Source organism: Chroicocephalus ridibundus, chromosome 1 (genome assembly GCF_963924245.1).
Source record: "Chroicocephalus ridibundus chromosome 1, bChrRid1.1, whole genome shotgun sequence".
In the NCBI taxonomy this organism is placed as follows: Eukaryota; Metazoa; Chordata; class Aves; order Charadriiformes; family Laridae; genus Chroicocephalus; species Chroicocephalus ridibundus.
This window is the reverse complement of record NC_086284.1, coordinates 59107401-59124846: the sequence shown is the minus strand read 5'-3', so window position 1 is coordinate 59124846 and position 17446 is coordinate 59107401. Positions and strand designations below refer to the sequence as shown.

Below are 17446 nucleotides of genomic sequence, written 5' to 3'. Positions count from 1 at the left end.
ATTACAATAAATTCCAAAGGGACTGTTTTCTCTGTAGTTTCTTGCTCTTTTAATTCTTCAGTGATCCTATTACCTGTTAACCGAGTTGATTTTCTGCTTTAGTTTCTAGTGAATTTGAGTAACTTAATGTGATGGCCCCTTCATTTTGATTTCTTACCCTATGTTGGATGGAGGGGGGGAAAAAAAATCATGATCTGTTTTGTTTCTGGAGAACACTGTGAACATGTGAACTATCTGCAGCTGCCCTTGGAAAAGGGCAGTGATTTATTGAGGAAAACTGAATTGCAAAACCTTTTTCCTCCCCAAAATCAACAGCTTGACTGAGTTTAAATAACTGACTTTTCATATCCTTTCATCACGCACAAAGACCTAATCCTGAGACTACTTGAGCCACCAATGTAGGCTGTGGCTGAGACCACCACTGAATGTGCCATTCCCTTCTCACCACACACAAAACACATTGACTGCAGCTTTATGAAGTGAAAATGCTGAAGAAAAGGAAAATGTGAAGGAGGTGTCCGCAGTCATTTCTTTAAAAAAAAATTTAAAAAAAAGGAAAAAAAGAAAGAAAAAAGCTGCTGCATCTGGATATTAGGAACAAAAAGTGCCTCAGACTGGAATAATGGCTTGGGTCACTCGCTTTCGTATGTGCACAAGAGTGGAACTGCCATTCCTTGTTTCAGTACCACTGACCCCTGCATTTTATTGTGTGAAGATGTCAGGGAAAGTGTGTAGAAGGAATTCCAGGATCTTTTAGTTTAACAATGACGTTGTTATTTTGTGATTTCTGTGAGAGGTGGGGTTCTGCAGGGTTTGTTGTGTTGTTTTTTCCAGTTTAGCCAGGTTTTGCATGTATGCATGTCTGATTTTTAAGAGATATTTTTATTCATTAAAGAACAGTTCTTTCTGCGTGTTTGCATCTGTGCGTTTAAAATATGATCATAAATATGTTGTGAGACAATAACCAGTGGTGAGACCTTTGTTAAATGTCAGCATATTCTCTTTAGCCTGGTACGTAGAGCAGACCTGTATCTTGGAGACACCTTTTGGTTTCCCTTCTGCTGAATCCTGGTGGTTTTGTTTGATGGTTAGCTCACAAGATTGTGCAGCTGTGCTGAGGTTTAAATGACAAATAAATAAATTTTAAAAAAAACAGTTACCTGGTGGCACTTGACTGCTGAAATCTTATGGAAATTTTTCTCTGTGGAACTGATGTTCTAACTGTACGTTCCCAAGATGCATACTACGGTGCATCTTGCTACTGCATAATGAAAGACCAATTAAAACATGAAGAAAAATAATAGGCGTATATATTTTTTTATTGGTTACTTTAGAGCTCTAACTACAGAAAAGGTTAAAACGATCATTATGATAAAAGCCTAATTTTTGATATAGTCATTTGATAGTCATAAGGGCTTTCAGTTTTGCTATTTTCTTTGCATTTTAAAAGGGGTTGTACACTGTGTTGTGTCGTTATCTCCTCACCCCCCCCCAAAAAAAAAAAAAAAAGCGGTGTGGGAGGCTGAGAGGCTGAGGAGGAAGAAGAGGCTTGTGTTGCACTTGTGTCTCCAAGACCAACACACAGGAGCTGTGAGTTTAGCACAGACACTTGTCCAAATAATGCAGTTCTTTATTGACCTTTCATTCCTCTGTCCTTGAATGCCTTGATTGTTAAATCCCAGTAGCCAATTAGTCTTGTTGATGGTGGCCAGCAGTGGAGATAATCTATGCTGAAGCTATTGCTGGTCTTGACTCTGTACCTGTCATCACATTCCTTTGAATGTAAGGATGAGTGTCTTGCATCATATGGAGTGCGTATTTACTCAGATTGATGGTATGTGTGTAGGATAAAACGTGTAAAGTCTGGAGTCACTGCTAATAGGTGGATTCCCCTGTTTAAACACAGACCTGGGTTTTCTAGGGATAGCTAAAGGTCTGTTGTCACTATAGCAGTCATGTGTAATCCAGCTCAATCCTTTCCCTCACCCTATTTTTTTTTTCCTATTTACGTTAGTGTGTAGAATTTTTATAAGAATAGATATGCATGTCATTCTTCACATGTTAGTGTCAAGGCAACAGATACCATTGCAGTAACAAAACTAATTTGTGTGGGAACATAATGTAACTTCTAATATTTTAGGGATTGTATTTACTTAGTATTAATAAGATTTTAAGATTAACCCCTTATCTAACATGGGAAAGAAGACAAAATAGTACTGAAAAATGTGATTTCATTACCTTTTTGTCATCTTGCTTCCTTGTATTTTCTTTACCACTTTTCTGCTTTTCTTGTTTTTCTTAACTCTTTTCCTTTTAGTTTTTATACTTCCCTACTTGTGTGGTAAATGTAGATAATACTTTTGTCACTGGGCTGTTCCTTCAATTTTCTCAACAAAATGTGGAATACTAGTGTTTTGAACATAGTACACAGAAAAATAAAGCTAACTTTCACTTAGTGGAATTATGTGTTCCCCATTTCTTTTTCTAGAGCATATGAGCATTCTGAGATGCAGTTTCCTTAATTTCTCCGACGTTTTGAACAGATTGTGGCTTAGTGGTAGGAACACAAAAATGTAGTTGTTCTTGTAGTATTTTGGTATGTTGGACTGAAACCTGGCAATACAAAATTTCAGTCAGGTTTAAATCAGCTCTTCGCCAAATTGCCTTCTCTGTTTTCTTTATCAGATTACTCTCAATACGTTTTCAGCTACTAGAAGGCAAGGTAGTTGTATGGAAGTCCACTGATGTGCCCCCATTCTGTGTGGTTTTGAAAATTTCCCCCCTTTTGGTTAAGGTGGAATTTGTAAAAGTTCCAGAGAGAGATTCTGTTCATCTGTGTCTCTTTACGTCTATGGGAAGGTATTTTTTTGTTTGCTTTTTGTCCTGTGAAAGAGGGCCAAGAAGTACTCAGATGTAAGTGAACTTATGTTCTGCAGTTTTCTCATTTTCATTTTGGTCCGTCTTTCTATATATACTACTTCTGCTTTTGGTGCCAAAGTGGGAATTTCTATCATTACTATTTATAGGTATTTACCTGACTTTTTAAGCATTATTGCAACCTTTCGCATCTGTAGCTCAAACTGATGGTTATTTTTAAGACTTCTGAAGATCATTAACATTTCTAACACTTCACAGTAGCTAGAAATCTTTTAATTCTGCTGTCAGTCATAGAGTGTAACAATCCTGTTCCAAATGGTGATAAGTACAAATCTTCTAGATTGCCTTAAACTACTGATATACTATAGATAGCGCAATGTGTGCTTACAAACAAATTAGGATTTCACTGTTTGGCAAAAGGACTGGAGATTTCACTTTTGATTCAAGAAGGAAGGAGAAACTTGGAAGTAATTTGAATTACTAGGCCATATAGCTAGTGTTTGCATGTGTGTGTGCGTATGTTAAATCATTATGCATATTTATGCCCAAAACAAACATGTGGGACAAGGAATTATCTTTAGCCAAAAAAAAGACTGCATCTCTTAGAAATGTGCTGCCAGGGTTATGTGTGCATCTCATGCAGAACATAAGAACTTCTTCCGTGCCGAAGCTGATACTGTGGCTGCCTGGTGAACTCTGCAGCTGATTTGAAAACTCCAGGCGAATTTGTTCGTCAAAGGGTAGAGGCTTCAGTGTGGGCAGTTTTATACAGCAAAAGATGAGAGTTCAGCTGGGAACTGAATGTCACATCTCTTTGGGAATCTCCATACCTCTTTGTGTTACATGGACATTACAGGATAGCTTTGTATAATTTATAAAAAAAAATAATTCATTTGGATTGCGCTCTTGAAATAGTAAAAATCTGCTTGTTAAGAAAGGCTCCTTCAAGGGCTCGATAAAAGCCATTCCTGCACTGTGGAAGAATAGGATGCTGAGTGATTGCATTTGCTTCCACAACCACACCCCTAAATCTTTTATTATTTCTGTTTTTTTTACGGATTTTTGAAATCAGTCAATAAGTAGAGCTCTTTTACTATGAAAGTCACTTGTATGCTAAAATAATGGTTTTAGATCTTCCCTTCTAAAACTGAAAATGTGCTGGCTTTGGTACCCAATTCAGTTGTCCATCCTTCTGTTAAACATAACATAGTACTGAGAAAAATAATTTTTCATTTTTCTCACTGATAGAAAGTCTGGATTTTTGGGTCAGACCTGGTATCAGTTAGTTACTTCAGTCAGTGTGTCTTTGTTGGTGGTTTGTGATAAACAAACTTCTGAAAAGTCTTTCTAATAAATCATGAATGAGCATGTGCTTACCGCAGTAAATAATGTTTGTTCTCTGCCAAGGAAGTTTCTTTTTACTTCTTTAGATGCTGCTGGGTTCTGTACCTGCAGAGAATGGCTGAACTGGGTGAAACCTGATGGTGATGGTGAGAGGCTGGTGCTGATTAGTTAAAATATGTTTGCTGAAAGCGTCGGGCCACTGTTAAGCTTCCTGGAGCTGAGTGATCAGCGGGCAGAATGTAGTACTGAAGAACTATCAGTCAAGAGTTTATTTTGAATAGGAAAGTAGTATTTTATAGCCCTATCAGAGTGGCAAAGCTCTGGGGAAGTTAAGGGGGGGAAAAAAAACACAAAACATAAACAAGCTAAAAAGCTTTTTTTGCATATCTGCTATGAAAGAGTGCGACCAGAAAAGAACAGAAGGTAGTTTTATATCTTAGGATGGCCGATGCTGTAGTCCTTAATATTTTTCATAGTTTTCATTTAACTGGGGCAGAGGGGCTGCTGTGGAACTTACAGAAATATGAGTAGTAACTCATTCCACCTAAAAATAAATATATGAATAGTGTATTTTAAATAGCAAGAACAAACCTTAAAATGCTTAAAAGCTTGTAACTGCTGTAAGGCTGAAGAGCTGTGTTACTGAAGAACTGATACTCTTTTTAACAGAAGAGCCCCCAGTTCAAACGTAGCACAAAGCTATTAAAGTTGCTGAAAGACCCAGAATTGACTTCTGGCAAAACAATTAGACTTGGCTGAACGGAAAAGGTCATGCAGTTGAAAATGAGGTATTCTTGGGGAGGGCGCGGGGCTGCTCTGGCATTATGGCCATGAGGGACAAGAGGCCCGAGGCAGGAAAATCCGTGTAGCTCAAAGACAAGAGTTTGCAAAACTGCAACGTATGGGGCAGCAGCATCTGTGGTGAGCAAAATTTTGCCAGACATTTGGTGCAGCCAGGAAAAAAATGTGCACAGCATGGATAAAAAGGTTGTGGTAACATCATCATTAGCTCAGAGGAATTCCTTGCAGGAACAGCGGATGGTATTTTAGCAAATAAGTTAATGGACGAAACCGTAAGAACACTAAATAATGCCATGCAGGGTCACAGTAGGGGTCCATCTTAGGCCAGTGGTCTTTTTTCAGCAGTAACAATCGGAGATGTTATTTGGGGAGAGCATGAGAACCTGGCTGCTTTCTGTGGTCCACTCCCTGTTTAGTACCCCAGCATTCACCGATTTATACTGGGGGTGTCAAAAGGTCTATCCCTTCCCAGTCCTTTTACTATCCATTTTTTGCATCATTTTGTATCAGCTTGTAAGGTCTGTCTTCTGCATTTTATAGTCTGAAAGCAGTGAGATATTTGTTGATTTATTTTTTTTTATTTTGTTCTGTGTGTATGTGCCTCTTCTATGGAAAGAAAGCAAGAATTATCACTGAAAGAAAAACTGCTTTTAGAAGGGTTGTAAGTGGCATAAGACCGAGGACAAATATTGGTGAATCAGCCCTTGCTGGTAAAGTGCTAAACACATGAAAAAAAGAACAAAGTAGGAAATACACCATTTGTAGTAGTACTAAAGAGAAAAGCACCCATTGTTGAATCAAATGTTTTGATTTCATAGGGCCTGTGCTCAGTGGGACTGTCTTGGGCTCGTATAGCTGTGGAAAAGTTTTGGAAATGGCTTCTAAGAGGTAGGAGGGGAGCAGAAACTGTCAAGCCATTCTTTATTTCCCTTTAAAAATATCAGTTATTTGGCAGCAGGGACTGATAGAGGAGATATAAAAGTGCATTGCTCTAGAAATCTTGAAGGGAGTGGAACAGCCAACAAAGTGACCACACTTTGTGATGGGGCGGGATGTGGGGGGTGTTGGAGTCACAAAACCCGTAAATTAATATAATGGAAAGGGATGCTTTCCGCTACCTGAGAAGAAGAGTAGCTCTGAGAGGGCTGGATGGTGACAGACATTTTCCTGTATTATTTCAGGCAGGTTCTGGCAAGAGCAGTTGAGAAAGCAAAGCGTGTGCGTGTTCTGCACTCTCTGATTAATGCTTTTTCCTCAAGCTGCCATGTAGAATTGTGCTTGGCATCTGAGCTGTTCTGCAGGAAGATAGGACGTATTTGTCGTGGTACAAAGAGCATTATAGTTTATGTGAACAGTTTTGTGTGTGTGTGCCTTTTTTCCCTTGGGAAGAGAACAGTGTAAGAATATAGCCAGGGACTGTGGACATTTACAGGAGAGGACGACAAACTTAGCACTGCTGAACAACCAAACGTATTAACTTTTTATATCATTTTTATAGAGAGATCAGAATAAAGTTATAACTAACTCCCTATAACTTCAAGAAGAGGACCTCTTGCTTTTGTATAGATCCTCATTGCAAAGTTGTGCCTTGCTGCCCAGATCACTTTTATGCAGACGTGCTGAGTGGGCACAAGTTGCAATAGAAGAAAAGCATTTGAGAAAACCAAATTAAAGGTAGTCCTCAAGTTTTTACTGCTTGGAAACAGAAAAATACATTGTCCACAGACAATTTACCAGAATGGGTGTTGGCACTGTCCTTTCTTGTGTGACAGTACTGCTTTCCATGTACAGTGGGTATGAACAGGAGCTGCATGTAGAGGTGCATAAGTAGAGATCATAGATTTGGCTCTGATAAAAGCCTTTTTCTCCCCATGGAAAAATCTGTATTAGCTGGAAGTAACTTATTACTGTGGCCAGAGGGCCCTGGCAACACCTTACAACTTCTTCTTACATGACTGAAGACAATTTATTATAAGAAGAAAATAACCTCTGTATGATGTAGCAATGTAACGTGGAGTTTTAAAGGATGAGTATTTCGAGCGTCTGGCAGAATCACAAAGTCCAGAGCTTGATTATGCATGTTTCTAAAGCATCAATATCTAGGAGTCTCAGACAACATATGGACTATGATTGTTGAGAACTGCTACTGGGATCAAGACTTGCATAAGACGATTAAACCTCTTGGCCCAGGGTTCCCAGAAAGCCTGTTTCTACCCCTTGTTGTAGGGTAAGAGGTTATTGATGATAGGATGCTGTTGAAATACAACAGAATAGTGGCAGTGCCAATGTATTAAAGAAAACACCCTTTTTATTATAAGGTCACTTGTTAAAGAACAATTGGACACAGTTCTCCATGATCTCAAACAAATATTAAGGCTTCTCTCTTAATGGCAAAACGCATGCCAAGTCAAATGAATGAGCATGTTGGTGGCACAGAAAACATTTGCCCTGAGGAGCTAAATATATGCTTGTTCGCTTGGAAAAACAATGATTCAGAAAGAGACTGTCTTATAGAGAGAAGAACAAATAAAAGGTACTAGCGCTAAGGATGTGATTGGGGATTTTGAATGCGTTTCTGTGGTATATCTGACAGGTGTATCCAGCCCATTTGCAGTGACATAAGGATCTGGTAACCTCTTGTCGACTAATTGTAAATAGCAGGATTCAGAGGAGGAGAGGGTGTCTCACAGAAGATAAGACAAGCTTGCTGGTTTTGAAGCTTTTTAGAGCTGCCAGTGTTTAGTTCTTACTTTTTTTCTTTCGCTTAGTTTATCTGAAATTACAATTTTCATTTCTTTCCCAGCTGTGCCTTTTTTCCCCCCTTTCAGTGCGTTGGTTGTCTTGTCTTTATATTCCCAATTTTCTTGTGGATACACATTTTCCTAAAGCTGAATTAACACTGACTGAGAGCTGTCATTCTTGTTCAAAGATTGCTGTCACTGGTTGCTTCAGGAAGGGATGATGTCTGAGATGTCTCTTAAATATTGGAGCTATGTGCAACACTTTTTCTCCTGTACTCATAAGTCTTCATTGCATTTTCTCTCAAGACAAATCCGTCCCTGACAGTTTGATGCAAGCAGTAGTATAAACAGCCTTATGTACATTTTTTTAACCAGTTCCAAAGGAAAACCCATGAATTTTATTAAAAAGGTAGTTTAAAGACTAGACTACATGCTTCAGCTTGGCCACTTTGAGTAAAACGAAGTGGAACTGTTCATGTACAAGGATTACGGTGCAAAAGTAAAGGGTTTCCATTTGGATGTTTCTTGGGGTTTGGTTTTTTTTTTTTTTTTTTTTTTTGCAATAAAAGAGGAAAAAATGCAAAAAAATCTACGATGTGGTTCAATATGCTGCTCGGGATGCAGCTGGCCCGAGTGAAGTGTTTATTGCTCCGATCTGCTCCTTGCGGTGTTTTCTTCCCAGGGAAGCTTGTCCGCTGGTGAGCCAGGTAACCCGCCGCCTGTGCAGTTGTGCTTTAACAGCCAGTCCAAACAGCCCGGGTTGAAAGAGCTTTTTAAAAAAAAAAAAAAAAAAAAAAAAAAGTGTTTGAGGAAAAAGAAAATGTCAGAACCGGATTTAGGGGTTGATTGTGCGTGCAATTATTTGGCAGAGCCAATGAGGAAATAATTGTAGTCAAGGGGGAGGGGAGGAGAGGGAGGAAGGGTGATGCCACGCAAGTATGAACAGAGTGGGGTTTTGTAGTTTGTTCACCTGGCTGTACTTCAGACAGCAGAGCCTGACTGAGGCTGTGTAAATGCAGTTAAGGTTACAAACTTGAAATCCAGGATGTGCAGGATATGCACTGCTGCTATTAAATTTGTATGGCTTCATGGCAGCGTCCATGGGCTGATACAATCCTTGGGAGTGCATATTGGGGTGCAGGGAGTAGGAGTTGGGGGCTGCGGCAGGGTAGGTGTGTTTGACTTTTGCTTAAATATTGGTAAAACCAGTCCTGGAACACTGCAGTTCTTGGGTGGCATTTGATGGCAGATTCAGTCATGAAAATCTAGGTATCTGCTTGTTGGGCTTTAGATGCTTACTTTCCTATAGTCAGAGGGCATCTAGTCAATGCAGTTAGTGGACTCAAGAGAAGTATTCAGCCGTAGGGTCACTAGGTATCCACTTACAGGTCAGATGAATCACTTTCTAAACTTGTGAACTAGGACAGGAGTTTCACTATGTAGGTCACAGGTAGACTCCCACGTTCAGGTTTCTGAGTCTCAAATCCCATCCACCTGGGCTCCACTCATTCATTAGACATCCTACCAAGTCACCAGCTGCAAGTCCAGAATGGCATGGTTCCTATGGCAGTAGGTCCCATATCATAGCTGTCAAACCCATGTGGATGACTTGGTGTCACAAGTCACACTAGGAACTTACATAGACACACAGCTGCATGGTACCCCTTATGCATATATTTTGTAAGAAATGCTGAAATACATTGTAAGGTCCATTGAAAAACAAAACCACAAAATTTCTTTTTGAATTATGGAAGAAAATGGAAGACCTCACAAGATCTGACTCTTGAGCCTGTTAGAGACTAGACAGGTGTTTTATAAGTACTTCCACGAGGACATAAAGGACTCTAAGGACCCACTGGAGGAAAGTGCCAACAGACCTGAGTGATTCAAAATGGGGTCCTACATGAAGTACAGGCATCTTTTTCAAAGAAGTACTAAGTCAAACGTGAAATATTGATCTGAGGGTATAACTGTTACAGAAGGGCAGTGATCTACAGGACGGAAGGGTAGACATTCTTATGAGACATCTTGAACTCTAAATTTTGCTCTTGCATTTTTGTCCTGTCAACTTTATTAAATGACTTCAAATGGCTTACAATTTGCCATAAGGTTTCTAACATTATCTAAATGGTATAGTTTCTGCAGCAAAGGGAAAGGCTTATAGCTTGTGATATAAGTGTGGCTTGTAGCTTGTAATTCCCATGTTTTTCCAGATTTTTATGTGTTTTTCCTGTTGTTTTTTTTACCTCGCGTTTAATGTTTTTTCTCTTGTGTGGTTGTGGTACAGAAATACCTTGTTCAAGACCTGTTCGAGGTAGAAGCTCCAGGATACCACTCTTAGCACCTATAAGAATTACGAATATGTAGGTCATCAGAAGATGAAGGGAAAGCACGTGTTTCGCAAGGGAATGTGCCGATCAGAGTATTCATTGCCCCAGAGGGTTATAGGAGGGTATGCTTACCTCAGTAAGAGAGGAGATGTTTTGAGGGAAAACAAGCCATAGTGAACGGAGTGACTGACCAAAGCATGAGGGAAATCCTTCAGGACTTTTGCAAGCAAGAGGATGACTCCAACAGAAATGGCACGTGCTTTTCTGTACTCTAGGGATGGAGTATGTGCAGTCTGCGCGTGGGAGATTCTTCCCTCTCCAGGGAAACTGAAGCAAATTTGAAGGTGGACATTAGACAGTATGTCTCCGTTTGGAAGCAAATCAGATTTCTTCATCCAGGTCTCTTCATTCTTGGTAGCCTGTATATCTGATGTCTTTTGCATAGGGTGGCCTTGTTTCCAGTACTGTGCAGATAGCTATAAAATGTAATTAATCAGCTTCTGTTGGGGTTTTTTTTATTATTATTTGGCTGTTGTTTTCTGCACAGTTATTACAGAAGACTTTTAAATGCTGCAATTAGGAAATACAGTAAAAGATGTTGGTTATGTAGGCCATATTTCTTTCATGTAGGGAAATCTTACCTGCTTAGCCTTTTGATGCAGTTTTCAATTGTCAGCTGATTCTGCTAGACAGGGCCTAGATCCCCAGCCCTGAGCGTTTCTTGCTGGGCAAACTGAATACCCAGCTCGCTGCTTGTCTCCAGAGAGGAGAGCGGTCAGACTACTCGTGTGATCATTATCATCAGCCCACTGGTTATCTTGGGTCCTCCAGCTTGCAGGCGGTGAATCTACTAGAAGTTGGGGCAGTCTCCAGCTGAGGAGGTTAGCTGTCCCTTGTGAAACTCAGGAGCAGGAACCTTTGCCTTACCTCACACAGTGAGTACATGATTACAGCCTGCAAGTGGCTGTGTCTGGCTTTCAGGCTGCTTCATTAAGAGTTAATTTATATGCACGTTTGGTTTTCCAAAAAAACAACACACATGACTGATCCACCCTATCATAAATTTTTATAATGATAAGGTGGTGCAGGCTCATCTAAAATTCCTTCCAAAGGCGGTGTCAGATTTTTACTTTAGTCATCCTAACCATCTTTTCCTTCCCTGTATTTTCGCCGTAGCAAGGCTTTGTTTACATGAGCTGGATCCTAATAGTTCTACTCCCACTCCTACCCCCACTGGCACTTTGCAACACACTGTAGATTATCATCAGTAAAACTTCTAGTTTTAACTTTAGTTCAGGCTTTTTTATTTTTTATTAAGAAGCATTTATTTTCCTTGGAATTCTTTTCCTTGAAGCAGCTTTCCTCAGCGCTTCGCTTCAGGTTTGCGGCTGATGGTATGAGGAGACAGAAGTACTTCAGAAACTGCTTTTTTGTGACTGTCTAAGAGGTGATGGAGGGAGAAGGCAGCAGGTGTATAAAGCAGATTTGGGAGTGAGTTGTTAGAGGAAGGAACGGACTTTGAACTCCATTTGCCGATGAGAAATTAGGAAGTAGTGGATGGCTGATAGGTTTGGCAGAGACAATGGGCAGTACTGGGGAAAACAGTGATCTAGACAGGAGAAAATTTGAAGGAGGTCAGGAATCTTTATTTCCTTTCTCCTCATCCACAATAAAAATGAAATACGCATACAAGGTTTTAAAGAACGCCGGAGAAGTACAAGGTAGAGAAGGTCTGACGGCAGCGCTGATGAGGAGCCGGGGTGCTTTGTTTTGCTTTGTGCTGACATAACCTTGGGCGTAATTGATCCAAGCGAAGTACGGTGCACTCTCGCTGCCACCTTACTGCCTCGTGATGAAATCTAGGTAAAATGTTTGCAATCTACGTATCTAGAAGGTCAAACAACATGATGCCGTCAACACCTTAACCCACGGATGAGCAGTGTAGTGGTAATGCAGCTTCCTTCAGAGCTCCTACCCCGTATCTACCCTATAGCTATTTTCCTTAATAGATTTATGAGACCCTATAATGTGCTTTCAGGATCTGAGGTGCAAGGCTGTTACACTGATAAATCTCCTATCGTGAGCTAAGATCTTGCTTAGAGCCGAAGACTGCATTATGCTGACTCATGCAGTTCTAATGCGTAAGGTGTGTGGCTTTGCTCTTTGGTCAGGTGAAATTAGGGTAAAGTCAGAGAAGCCTCGAGAAAAAAACAAATGTAGGGAAAAGGTGCTTGGTTTTGGCTTTAGAGTGTGTGTGTGTGGGCTACCTGAAATGCAGTGTTTCATAGGCGCTTCCAGGGAAGGGGTTTGAAAATCCAGGCGGTTTTCTGGTATCCAGCCTTAGCTCACGTGTTGCTTAACTTTTCCAGTTTGATGCACAGATACAGGGACGGAAGCCTTTTTGCTGTGAGACACACATTCTCAGCACCCAGTGGTCACTAATGCATTTTTGGCCTCCAAAAGTCAGGCAGCCACAAAGCTCACCTGTAATCTACTTGTGTGTCGTACGTGATGATGAAGGCGGCGGCTCCTCTACAGTCCCTAAAAAGGAAACCTTTTAGAAAATATTGCCATTTTGAAGGATTTGTTAATTAAAACAATACAGGAATTTAGCATTGAGCTCAAATTTCAGTTTTCTGGTTTCTGTGCAAGCTGAGTTTCTTTTTGTGTGTTTGGGGTTTTTTTTTTCCCCCCCCTTTTTAAGGAGCAAATGAACACACCCTGATTTCATTATGCCAGGACTCCTGGCATACATACATACATACACAGCTGGTGTTCTGAAATAAATTTGTGTACAGATAATGCTTTTCATAGTGTATCCAAACTGAAAATTTGATGTGAAGAGGTCTGCAGGAAATGTGGAATTTAATCTGGAAAGCGGTGCCAGGATCCACTGACCTAAGCAACACAGCTTCATTCCACATTATATCTAGTTTTCTAAGAGTAAATTCAGGTTTAGCCCAGCCGTTCATCTCATACTCTGAAGTAAACCTGGTAAAACTAGCCTCTTATGACACTTCTTGCACAGCGTTATTTGTAATGTTTCCCAAAGCAATCCTTTGGGAAGAGAAAGCTCACTGATAGCAGGTTTTCTTTCTAAATGGGACAAAGTTGTTTTTAGGAAAAAGTTACAAGCCTGTGTTGAAAGTCGGTCTTCCAACTGTCAAGTCTTTCAACTGAAAGTCAGTCTTTCAGCAGTTTATTTTTACCTGGAGTGAAAAAACATATCCCTGATTCACCAGGTAGACAACTGATCTTTAATGGACACAAACTATTTCATTAATCATCTATTTTGTTACAGCAGTCACAGAATAGTCCACGAAGAAAGACACTAATGTTCAGTCAACCAGTTTTGTAACTACATTTCTTAAAGAACAAATAATGCGAAGAAAACCATAAATGGCACAATTACTCAAATTAAAATCGTAAAGTCTTCAAGTTACTTAAAAATAGATGTTGCTCATATGTTATACAATGCATCCGCTCTTAAATTTGGTGGTTATGTTTAAATATTTAAGTGTTTCAATAGTGTTAAATAGTTTTATACTTGTTCTAAATTAAATTCTTCTGACAAAGAGTTTTGTATTTTATTTCTATTGTGTTACAGACTCTCCTACAGATTTTTGGTGTGGTGGCTGTGGCTGTGGCAGTGATTCCTTGGATACTCATACCCTTAATTCCACTATTTATTCTTTTCATTTTTCTTCGACGATATTTCTTAGACACTTCAAGAGATATTAAACGTCTAGAATCCACAAGTATGTAGTTTGGTGGGACTTTATATTAGTTTGAACCCTGCTTATTATTATGTGAAATGCTAGTATTTTATAGACAATCCATCAAAGATTTTTTTTCTTTTGCTATGCAAATAATTTCCTTATTGCCTTGGTTCTCAACTAGTAAATTACATACTTAATTCCTGTTTTGCATAATGATAAGCCTTAGGTATGCCAGTTTAACTATCTGTAAGTAAAGCTAGTTAAGAACATGCTAAGTTGCTGGTCTTTGGGACCTTGCATGCACATACTAATGGTGTTTCTGACCTAATCTGATTCTTGTGTCTGACTTTAGCTTGACTGTGATATGAAATATTAAGCATTATGAATAACAAACATGGGTGCCTCGTGTCATTAATAAAGCTCAAAGAATTTCCTCAGCGACAGCTATTGTTAAAAATGTAAGACATTTTTTGTATAAATTAATCTGTCTGGCTGTCTGACTGATTCTCATTGAGTAAGAGGAAATTGGTTGAAGATATCACATATTTATTCTAAACGGATGCAGTACAGTAACTGGTATGGCTAAATATAAAGTAGTAGGATTAAAGATTAGTGTGGTACAAAAAGAATTAAATGTTGTCCTTCAGCTATTGCTAAGTTACTCTCATTTCCCTTTGTAGCTCGCAGTCCAGTGTTCTCCCACTTGTCGTCATCCCTTCAGGGACTTTGGACTATTCGGGCTTTGAAAGCAGAGGAAAGATTTCAAAAATTATTTGATGCACACCAAGACCTCCACTCAGGTTTGTGATGAATTGACGTGAAAAATCAAATACTTTGCTCTGTAGGAGGGAAATACCTTATGCCCTCAGCAACATGTATATAATGTACATTAAAATCAGTAGGAGCTGCGTACTTGTCTCTTTAGGGTAAAATTTCTCTAGTAGAACAAAAAAGTTATTATCTGTCTAGATTTTGAGAGTTTACTTTGGGCTGTAATGTAATTTGAGATACCCACGCATATGTTTTAACAATGTCTAAGATAAACATTTTAAAGTATGCCTGATAAGAATACTTAAAGAATCATTTTTGACATTTTCCTGGATTCCATCATTAAAAAGAGAGAGAGAGAAAAACAAGCTGTATTATGAAGCATTTAATATTAAGTAGTGTGCTAGGACAGGGAAGAGATTATTAATATAAATCATCTTGGAAAAGTTTCATAAATTCCACTTCGTTTTTACTTTGAGCAGTTTTCAGGGCTCAGATCTAATACATGGTATTAACATGACTAGAAGGTGTAAAATATTAGTATTCTGCAAGCGTAAGTACTATAATTCAGATTTGCGCTTTGATTCTTTACCTTTCGTCAACTAAATGTTCTCCATTACAATGTTTTTCAAGATGCAGGAGAATACAAATTTGCATTTTGTGTTTGTTAGGCAAGATCTTGAATTTCCTCTGTCCTAAGACACACAAGTATATTCTAAGACATACAAGTATGTCTATAGCTTTTTTGTAATTTATGGGCTTCTAAGGTTTCATACCGGACCAGCTGATCTTTTCTGAAGTATGGTTATCACAGGCTGTAGAATCGCGCACACTGACCTTAGTGTTTAGCCCAGTAACTTGTGACCGGGAAAACATATCTTCCAGGGAGGCTTTGAATTCCCCATTTCTTAATAATTTCAAGTTACTAGTAATTTGACCAAATCAATTTTACAGTAGCGGATAGCAAGGGAACACAAAGTTGCTTTTTAGGCTTTGTATTGAAAGCAATCTTTAGCTGATAAACTGCATACAAAAGTTTCACTAGACAAAGAGGACCGTGACCTTTAAAAGAAATATTTTCTTGTATTTTAAGGTCAGATCTAAGGAACATAAGCACACTATTTTCCAGTCGATTTTATGCGTCTCTCTAAGAAAACTGTCAGTAACACCACTGCTGGGCAGTTCAGGAATGTGCTTTTGAGATCAAGTTTCAGTGCTTACAGTCGCACTTTTTTGTGTACCTACATGCTTCATCTTGGTGCTTTTCCCACCAGAGTATTTGGGGTGGGAAATACCAGCTTGCTTAGTCTGTGTGCGTGTGTGTGGTTTTCGGTCCTCGGAGGGAATATGAGCCAGTAGTGTGCCTGGGCAGCAAAGAAGGCCAACATCTGGACAACAGGAGCACAGCCAGTGGAAGGAGGGAAGTGATTATCCCCCTTGGCACTTGTTAACCCACATCTGGAATACTGCATCCAGTTTTGGACCCCCAGATACAGGAAACGCTCTAACAAACTGGAGTGAGTTCAGTGGAGGGACCACTGATGGTGGATGGTGAGGGAACTGACAGGAAAGATTCCCTGTGAGGAGAGGCTGAGGAAACTGGGCTTATTCAACACGCAGAAGAGAAGGCTTACAGAGGATTTAACAGCTGCCTTCCAGTACCTGCAAGGACGTTACCAAAAATGTAGTCAGGCTCTTCAGTCGTACATGGTGGGAGGAGCACAAAAATGGGTAGAAGTGGAAACAAGAGAGGTTTAACCTGAATACTTTTTAACCTGAATACTAAAAACTTTTTCACCACGAGGACAGTCAGTCAGAGGAACAGGTTGCCCAGAGATGTTGTGCAGGCTCCATCCATAGAGATTTTCAAGACTCTAACTGCATAAAGCATGGAGCAGCACGGTCTGACCTCAGAGCTGCTCCTGCTTTGAGCCGGAGGCTGAACTAGAGACCTCCAGAGGTTGCTTCCACCCTGAATGATTCTTTGATACTAAATACGTGCAAGCAATAGCCGAGAGAAGAGGATGCCTTTCGTACTAGTTCACAAATTTGGAGTCCTGGGTTCTTAAGTTTCCCAAAGAGTTTTAAATTCTTCCCTGCATCGTAGAAGGCTCTCCCAACCAGCAATGTGTTTGTTTACTGCTTTTGGCTGGAGTGGTATCCTCCTTGCTTCTTAGGGCTGAATATGGGAAACGGGACACTCGCTTTGAACCTTCCTTCAGGGATGCCTATGAATTTGATATTAAATAATCTTTAGATAAGAAACATCTAAAAGGCATGCTGAGGTTTGACCAAACCTAAGTTTCCTTCCGGCCAGTGCAACATCTCTATAAGCAAATTCATGAGTCATCAGAAGTTACATCATGGCGAGTCTTTCTTAGTCCCCATGAATGCTGTATTCCTGCATGCACGGTGACCCTGGTTACAGAGGGAGGCTGCAGAATGACCTGTCTCAAGCTGACAGTTTAGTGCAACAGGATCAGTGGAGCAAAACCTGGGAGTTGAAAAATCTGCAACCCAAGTGTCCCATTTTCTGGTCTTACAACTACACTATTGCACTAAAAATGACCTTCCATGTCACCAGGAAGCCCTGTAGGCTCTGCTTCCAATGCCACACAGCTCCTGGGGGGTTTCAGAGAGGTACCTAAATTATCACAGTGAATTCAATTTTTGGAAGTACATTTATGATTTGATGTGGCACTGTCTTCTGCATGTATCGTTCCATGTGCTTAGGTGTATGACTGTCCATTAGATCACAGCAGATGTCTTTCGTTTAATGGAACCGGTGGTCAGGCATATGCAGTTATAGAGTTGCTGTAAATGGGACTAAGAGGTTACCAGGTCTGGACCTTACTTGGCTGCCTCT

At 39.8% G+C, this 17446-nt stretch overlaps 1 protein-coding gene across 3 annotated transcripts in view; it reads left to right on the top strand.

Annotated features, from left to right (window-relative positions):
- The window catches only part of ABCC4 (ATP binding cassette subfamily C member 4 (PEL blood group)), a 186369-nt gene that overhangs the window by 123920 nt on the left and 45003 nt on the right, over positions 1 to 17446 (top strand). For all 3 annotated transcript variants that reach the window (XM_063336396.1, XM_063336387.1, XM_063336381.1), the window contains 2 exons: positions 13701 to 13851; positions 14493 to 14612. In XM_063336396.1, the coding sequence (XP_063192466.1) occupies positions 13701 to 13851; positions 14493 to 14612 (271 nt within the window). The remainder of the gene's footprint in view (positions 1 to 13700; positions 13852 to 14492; positions 14613 to 17446) is intronic.